Source organism: Macrosteles quadrilineatus, unplaced genomic scaffold (assembly GCF_028750875.1).
Source record: "Macrosteles quadrilineatus isolate MER2022 unplaced genomic scaffold, UCM_ALF_1.0 Scaffold_4__1_contigs__length_99947679, whole genome shotgun sequence".
NCBI lineage: Eukaryota > Metazoa > Arthropoda > Insecta > Hemiptera > Cicadellidae > Macrosteles > Macrosteles quadrilineatus.
The window spans coordinates 22,801,032-22,809,742 of NW_026542597.1; the positions used below are offsets into that span (position 1 = coordinate 22,801,032).

Below are 8,711 nucleotides of genomic sequence, written 5' to 3' on the forward strand. Positions count from 1 at the left end.
TTCCTCACCTTCCATAGCAGGCTAGTGTATATAAAAAATGTTTAATATGTGTGTGTACATATGTGTAAATACAGAACAGTGTAAATATAGTGGATTATTCATAATAAGTGAACACATTCATACATATGCAACAGTAAAAACAATTTTTAGTCTCTTCATCTGTGTTGGCAAACCTGACAAGGTGTAATAGATTCAAATTGCAACTGCCATTGCCATTTCTCCAATCTCCAGTGGTTGAAAAAGTGGTCAGTGACCACGAAAATTTCTACTTTTAATTTTGTGATGTTTTATGTGTCTCTATGGACTTATTTAAAGGTAAGCCTGCTTTCCTGTCAATTTCCTTAATAAAAAAAAAGAACACAATAAATTTGTTTTAGATCAATTTTCAAAAGTATACAATAGGATTCCCCAGATTGGATGTAGATAAGTCTATCAACAAGCCTATGAACTTAATTAGTACAGTAGAGCTCCAATCATCCGAATGAATTAGGATCATACCACATTCAGATGATAATAAAATCAGACAGTTGCATTTTTACAGAATTTTGGGGTATTTTATAGAATATGGGCACACAGAATCAAGCCGAGCTTTTAAGCGGCGTTTTCCTAACGTCGCGGTTAAGCCAGTTACACAGCTGCTTCGTGCCACGTGGTTGCCAAAGCTACCGATCCCTTTGAAACCAATGGGAGTGTTTTCGTAGCGACACGGTGCGCGACTAACTGTTAACCGTGCAGCACGAATCGCACAGCGTGATTGGGGGCACTGCTTTGAGAGCAGTCAGTTGTTAACCACGCGGCCGAAATGGGTTGCTTTAATTTAATACATTATAAATATGGAGAAAGCTAGTTTGAGTGATGCTACCAGGTTTACTGGTGATGACGACAGTAGATTAATTGACTGTATGTCTGAGTTGAAAGTTCTGTCCCATTCTGATTGTCACTACGCACCTAGTCAACAAGACAGGGACACTGATACTGTAGTTAGTTAACCTAAATTCAAAATATTCATAATTTTACTTCATCGCCCATCGGGTGCCCATTTATCAGAATACTAAAAGCATCCTCAGTTTTAAATAGTTAATTAACGACAGCATTTTCACCTGTTGTACAGTAAAGCTAGGGCTAAGTCTACACCTTCGTCCATCTCTTTGTCTTCGACCATAGCAGAACGCTACTGTGGGCACAGGGAATTTGATAGTCACGCAACACATTGGCTTCCTAGGACATTGGATTTCTAGGAAAAAGTTTTTGCGCTGCGTTCTTGAGCTTAACCACATAGCATGCAGCGTGGTTACTGATGTAGGAGGAAAACGCACCTTTACTATTGTGGTTGCAGAAGAGAAGACAAAGATAATGTCTACAAGACTGCGGGAGACGATTACCAAGTCCCAAGACTGGGGAAGATGTGCAAGATTTTGCCACGAACACAAAAACCAGTGACAATGTTTCCCTAACTACAGGAGACAATACTTGACCACATGAGAGGATTTTGGATTTTGCTGCAATCATGGCTTCTACCTTCTTTAATTATGATTCTTATTACTGTGGTTTTAAGTTTTTTTAATTCTTTCTGTTAGCAATTTGGATGGTTGGAGTCCTATGAAACTGTAAACATTAATAACATAACGTAAACTAACAGTGGGTGTTTTTGGCTGACAAATACCACCCAAAAAGTATGGTTAAGACCTACAGTGAAGACTAGAGACACATGGTTAAATCAGCAATTGACTTAGATTGTTCAAGGCACTTGAAAAATACAACCTATCTGTAATTCATTCCTTAGTTTCATACCAGATGACAAAATGGTAGGTTGTACTGTATCAACCAATTTAGAAACTATTCCATAGGCAGAACTTTGTAGGGGTTGAGAATCCCCTTGGGATCCATGAGCTGTTTGATCTGTCTCATGGTGTGGATGGCTGCGTCAGACTTGGAGTATCGTAAGAACTTGGTCTTCTTGAAGCCGATGCCGTGTTCAGCACTGATGCTGCCTCCTCGCTCACTTATCCACTCAAAGACAAACGGTTCAATCTTGGCCAGCAGCTCTGGGCTGAACTGAGGCGCACAGATGTTCAGGTGCAGATTCCCATCACCTAGTTAAAATTTAAAAAGTTAGTAAATAAATACTCTTACATATAGAGACAGACATAATGAAAATAGGGCTTACGTTTTTGGTCACATAATGAGGATTTCCACCTATAAACTAAAAAAAAAAAAAATAGTAAAAGTTATAGTAACACTTGTTTATTTTCAGTAATGAAATGAAATGAAAATGAAATTAAATGAATCTGAGCAAATTCAAGGTTTATTTTACCTTTGCCACTGCAAACGACTGTGTAAGTAAGTGAATCACAGGTAATATAAACATAAAGTTTTTTTACTTATGATCTAGAAGCTATTCTGTTATAATAGTACTGTTTAAATGCATACTCTACACAGTATTTGACTGAAATTTAGGAGAGCATTGTATTTAGACATGTGATCACTGGTCTCAAATCTTTCCCCCGAGAACAGTCGGCGGAAATGACATCTCTGTAACCGGACAATTTTTATCAGTATATCGGTTTAACCGGACTAGATCGGCAGGAAGTGGGCGATACTGAAACGACTGTTCTCATGGGAGAGATTTGAGACCAGTGATCTGGTGTCTAAATACAATGCTCTCCTAAATTTAAGTCAAATACTGTCATATAGTATGCATTTAAACGGTCCGTTTTAATGAGGTTTTGGGGACATTGGTTAAACCGGAAAACCCGCTATACGGACTGGCCTCGGTCCCAAGGAGTCCGGATAAGAGGGAGTCTACTGTAATAGCAGCTGGTCCTATAGCTACACTTATTTATTTCAAGCCTAGAGATTAAGAATATTTTAGTCCAGTTTTAAACCTAAAAAATCTAGCCCCATGATTATGGAACCTACATTTCTGCTTTTATATTAGGATAATTGAAAATTTTGTTTTAAAAAGCAGTTTTTAAATATAAGTACATTTTTTATTTATTTATAAAGACATGGATGTAACAAGTAGCTGTCCCACCTAAATGTCCGTAGCCTGAGACAATTTTAGCATCGGTTCCTTTTAGTTTGTCTTGCAGGACAGGTATCAGTTGATAGAAGCTGTCGTGTGGCAGTGAAACATCGTACTTGTAAACAAATCCATTCCTCAGCAGCGCTTCGGCAATCCTCTCCCTCAATTGCCAGATGGTCTGCAAAAGTTTAGATAACAAATAATTTAGTATACTGAAGATTGTTGTTTGGCTAATTTAAAATTTCCATGTTATTCTTAAGGAGAATAAAAACTGTTGTAGTTTGTTTTTTTATGGATACATTTTGATAGAATTTGGCAAAATCATTTGTTTTTACTAAGCTATTAATGTTTTACTAAAAAATGTACTTTATTACCATTACAGTATCAGCCCATCTAAGTACTCGTTTAACTTAATGTTATTTAATTAGGGAATAAATCTTACATGTTTAACACGTTAAATGCCATATTAGTTTTTGGTTTAATTGCCGCAGTGCCAAACAGGATTGTAGATCTGTTTTTAGCTACATGATGGGTTTTTACACTTCCTTATCATAATTATTAAGTTTCCATACAAAAAGTCTTAAGATTTTAAAAAAAATTAATTTGGTCCAATCATTTTTGGCACAGAGCATGTTTAGCAAACAATTGCTAGAAAAAAGTAGTGCCGACCCGATCGGTCCTCAGGCCATTTTTTGGTTTTCGAGGGTAATTAACTCCTTGTGGTTGGCAGTAGCGTAATTTCCTGCCATTTGTCGTTCCCGCCATCTCTGTGCTTTACACGTCACGCCTCGCCACTCTCACCCACCCTTACCAAGTTTGACATTCACTCAGTTATAGTCACCCACGGTAAACCTGAGGGTAAAATTGATGGATTTTTAAACTAAACATAGACGTTTTCTATCTTTTTCAGCACTGACCTGCATTCGCGAAGGTTCATTGGTCACAGTTCCGTCAGCAACGATTTCCTCTCCCATCGCACTCTCCAGGAAGGCATTCAGCTTCTCTTCATCATGGGCTGCGTTGGACCCTGACACCTCAAAACCAAAATGTTCTCATCAATAATGGCAAAATGTAATCTACTACAAGTAAAAAGTCAGTAAATTACTGTACCAAAATTCTTTACAATTAATAATTCAACAAAACATATTTGTACGGAAATGAGTCTAAACTGGCACAAACACACAAAGCTTTACACTATATACACAAAACTCTAGTATAATCTACTGTCACCGACAGCATGATAACTAATGACGAGAGAGTTTTCTTCCTAAGTTAAAATGCTGTCAGTGACAGTAAAATATTCTAGTGTTTTGTGTATTTCACCACATACACAAAACACTAAAGGTTTGTCTTACTTGCGCTTCCTTCTGATTCACGTAAGCTTGCTATCCTAAACACCTTGGCCCTTATACTCTTTGTTACATCCTTAATTGGACAGAATTGTTATAGAATTTGTCATTAGTTTTTATTCTAGGACCTTTGAATAATCCAATTGATGTTTAAAATATTTTTCTCATGCATAAAACAGGCTGACAACTAGAAAACATCAGAGATACCTCTATTAGCACATAAAACGGATGTTCGCCCAATGGGTTACGAACACCGAGTGTGTTGACTACAGGTTGCATGCAGTTCTCATCTATTAGTTCACAGGAAGAAAGGATCTCAGAAAGCATTGAGCGAGCCAAGCGGAAAGTTTTCAATGCGTGGTCAAAGTCAACAACACCTACAGCAAACACAAATGTTACAACAAAGCATGTATGAATACAGTAAAAAGTTTATTATCTCAAATAAGTTCATACTTTAGCAATCAATAGCAGCTTAATGTAAATAAATATGAAAGAACAAGATTAAACTGATATCTTGTGATTTGGAAGAACAATGGATAACCTCAAGAGTGGTTAGGCCTACAGTAGACTCCCTATTATCCGGACTACTCGGGACCAAGGCCAGTCCAGATAACGGTTTTCCGGTTAAACCGACATCCCCAAAAACTTTTTAAAACGGACCGTTTAAATGAATTCTGTATACAGTATTTGACTTAAATTTAGGAGAGCATTGTATTTAGACACGTGATCACTGGTCTCAAATATTTCCCATGAGAAAAGTCGTTTCACTACAGCCCACTTCTTGCCTATCTAGTCCCGTTAAACCGATGTGCTGATAAAAATTGTCAGGTTAAAGAGATGTCATTTCCGCAGATTGTAGTCCGGTTAAACCGATGTCCAGTTAAAAGGTATCCGGATAAGAGGGAGTCCACTGTATAATCAAAAAGTATCTACAGATTACATACCTATTAGTGCTAAGCTTAAAGATTTCCCTAAGGTTAAAAAGACAATGGATGGCCGACAGTGGCTGTGTATTATCATATTACCTCCCTGGTAATGCTAAACTACTGACATAAGTTACTGAGATGACATTGGATTTGGATGAAGTTGGGAGGACATTGGACTGCAACCTCAGAGGTCAACTGTAAGAAAGGACTGAGTTCGCCTCAATAAAGAGAGATTTTTATTTAATTTCATTTCAACCTCAGGGACTAATCCTATGGTTCCTTCAGATAACCAACCTAGTAGTGCTAAACTGACAGACTGCGGTTTTGGAGGACACTGGATGGCAACCTCAGTGACTAATCCAAGAGTTCCTTCAGAGCCGATGAACAGGTGTTTCAGATGGTAACCTGTGTTGTCCTTCTTGAGTGTGTTCATGCAGTCTACCACTTGACCATCAGCCTTCACCTGCAAAGCACCAAATTAATTTACATTATTTTAATCAGTCTTTCAGTGAGAAGTACAACAATTTAATGGGTTTAAAATATCTATTCATAATAATTAAGTTCTCCTTTCCTAGATGAACAAAATACTATACCGCAACAAGGCCGAGTGTATTAGCTTGCAGGCTGCCGTAGCGCAGCAATCTCAGACCTCCAGCATTGGTGGCGATGTTGCCTCCGATGTGACAACTGCCCTTGGCCCCGAGGTCTAGAGGCATCATCAGTCCGTGATCTGCCAAGGCATTGTCTAATGTCTCCAACACACAGCCTGCCTGGCATACTATGCTTCCTGAAACAACAGTAGAGATTTAAAAGAAACATTATAATCAGTTTGTTACTTTCAAGGTTTTTCTGATGTTTCGAAAACACAGCCAACATGGAGTTATGGATAGTCTAGAGGAGTAAAACAGGTTACAATACGTATCCTGGAACTGGTGTTCAATCAGTTTACTTGGCCAGTAAATTGTCTCAGGGTCCCTTACATACATGAAATGGCAAGGTACTGTAGCCTACGATAGTATCAGGGGTGTAAAGTAAATAATTGGAGAAAATAACGGTAATGTTAAGTATTGAATTGTCAATGAAACGCCCTTAGCATTAGGGGTAGCCTAGTAAGATAACTCACCTGGTATATCATTTATTTTGATGATTTTATTCATTAACGACGTTGAGATTATGACTTCATCAAAAACAGGAACACTACCACCCACCAGCCCTGTGTTTCCGCCCTGAGGGCACACAGCAAGATTGTTCTCATTACAGACTCTTAGAATAGCCGATACTTCTTCTGTACTCTTTGGTTTCAACACTATTCCGCTATAACCTGAAAAATATGGGACATGTTAATGTAGTAATGGTTGAACGGGTGGATTATTGACGCTGGGGAGTAACCACAATCGCAAAACAAAAATAAAATCATTTAAGTTGAATGATCATAGCTTTGACCAAAAAATTTAGTGTAAGCAGATCCATCATCTGGCAATTGAACAATAGACCACAGATGAGTCACCAATTTACTTACGACTAATGAGTTAAATTAAACAGTTAGATTTCAATGTGTTTTGATGCTTGTTATTACTAGGCATATACTTAGGTTCAACGATATTTTTTGTTTTGTAAATAGACGTAGGTAAAAGAAAGAAAGTTTAAAGGTAGGCCTAGTTACACTGCATTTAGGTGGTATCATTAGGCTACCTAAACATATATTAAAGCTTTTAACTATTACATTCGGGACTATAAGCATGGTAAGTACTTAAACTAGGCCTATTGCTTACCACACTGTTTAATATGCCTACAAAGTCAATGTTAGTTATTCCCATGTATTTTAACTTAAGTCAGGTTAATCGTGGATGATCATCAGGCATTATCGTGGATATGGATAATCGGGAGTCTAACTTACAGTAAGTTTACCCGTTTACCGTTTCTTACAAGGTTCAAATCGTGAACTGAGCTACACAACTCTTCTTTTATTTGGTATAAAAGCCACGATGATTAATAATAAATCATGAGAAAAACTCTGTACAGAATAGCTGTGTACCCATTTAATTCAACATTTTAAGCTGTGATAGACATTAGTTAAAAGTTCTTAAAAGTAAAGCACACACCTCGGACCATTTTAATCCAGTCAGTATTGTAGGAATCCAGTTCTTCAGCATCCGTCAATACTCTTTCTTGACTTAATATATTTTCAAACTTTTTTATGTGGGAATCGTCAAGAACAGAATAGTTTCCACGCTTGACCTTGTACACATCCTTTGTGAGTTGGACTTCAGGTTGTTTAAAATGTTTTGCTGAGAAATGCAAACCATGTCGTATCTGTACAAGGTTTATTGAAGTTCTGAAGTAAAACATTCTGCAAAGTTTTGTAAAAAGGTAAAAAAGTGTTGTAAAAACTAGGATAGGCCTATAAGTTAAGTTTAGTTTTGTAAAATGGTGTGTTGGTTTTAACAGTAGGCCTAAAGCAATATGGGTAGCCTATTAAAAGGTTTGGTAAACAGCCTATTTTCATTGGTTTGTGTGCAGGTCACATACTAAAATGTTGCATTTTATTATTATTAGGTCTGCTTGATGCTCCTATAAGTTATTTCGATAAAAATCGACTATTGAATAAAACATAAAATAGTAATAAAGTGTATTAAATTAATCAATCACTACTCACATTTTATTGACTCAAAATTACAACGAGCCTATTTCTTTATCAGCCACTTTGACACAAAGGGCACATGACGAGCTAGAGCTACTGATTTGTGGCTTTCTATTTTTAAGGTTAGATATTTATTTGTTGTTGATATTTTGTTTGACATTTCAATTCTTGTTGAATGATAAAAACGTTGTGGTGATTTGATTGGCGGACCGAATCTTGAACCAAGAATATTCCAACGCTGCCACTCTAGCCTAGCCACATAATTTTAATTATTCGCGTTGGTAAACACCATGGTAAACACCATTGAGATATCTATAGTGCCTAAGAGCAATGAGCATAGATAAAACATACTCCCTTGAGCTTAATTAACTTTTTCCACCAATGACCCCAACCATAAACCAACACAAGTAGACTTCTCATCCCATTGTAAATTTTGAAGCACGTTTTTCGTGTCTAGTTCATGTACGTGACACATGGGCGCTAGTGTCGACGAAACTTTGTTTCTATTATTTTAGGGTTAATTTCTTGATTTGTGCTTTACTGTTTGGTTATTTAACTAGGGGACAAGTCATTGTTTATGATTAGATCGTATTATTTGGTTAAACGAGGTTTTAAATGGCTGTAATAACCACTGAGCTATAATAATAACTATAATAATAATAATAAGCTATAATAATCTATACTTATTTAATACGCAAGCAGGTTTTTTGTGACAATTACTCCTCCGAAACTACTGAACCGATTGACATGTTTTTGGTGTCATTGGAAAG

General features: G+C 37.0%; 1 protein-coding gene across 3 annotated transcripts; it reads right to left on the reverse strand.

The window, feature by feature from the left end:
* Window positions 1–320: 320 nt before the first annotated feature.
* Window positions 321–8,094, reverse strand: LOC128993510 (D-2-hydroxyglutarate dehydrogenase, mitochondrial-like). 3 transcript variants are annotated; one of them, XM_054417464.1, is made up of 9 exons: window positions 7,957–8,094; window positions 7,403–7,650; window positions 6,424–6,621; window positions 5,894–6,087; window positions 5,595–5,763; window positions 4,582–4,751; window positions 3,943–4,059; window positions 3,035–3,203; window positions 321–2,093 (listed from the first exon to the last, which is right to left on the reverse strand). In XM_054417464.1, exons 2-9 carry the CDS (start codon window positions 7,647–7,649, stop codon window positions 1,837–1,839), a joined length of 1,521 nt encoding a protein of 506 aa, XP_054273439.1. In that variant the 5' UTR covers window position 7,650; window positions 7,957–8,094; the 3' UTR covers window positions 321–1,836. The 3 variants fall into 3 exon arrangements, with proteins under 3 accessions (XP_054273439.1, XP_054273442.1, XP_054273440.1); XM_054417467.1 differs by lacking the exon at window positions 7,403–7,650 and having other exon boundaries at window positions 7,957–8,092; XM_054417465.1 differs by lacking the exon at window positions 7,957–8,094 and having other exon boundaries at window positions 7,403–7,929.
* Window positions 8,095–8,711: the final 617 nt, after the last annotated feature.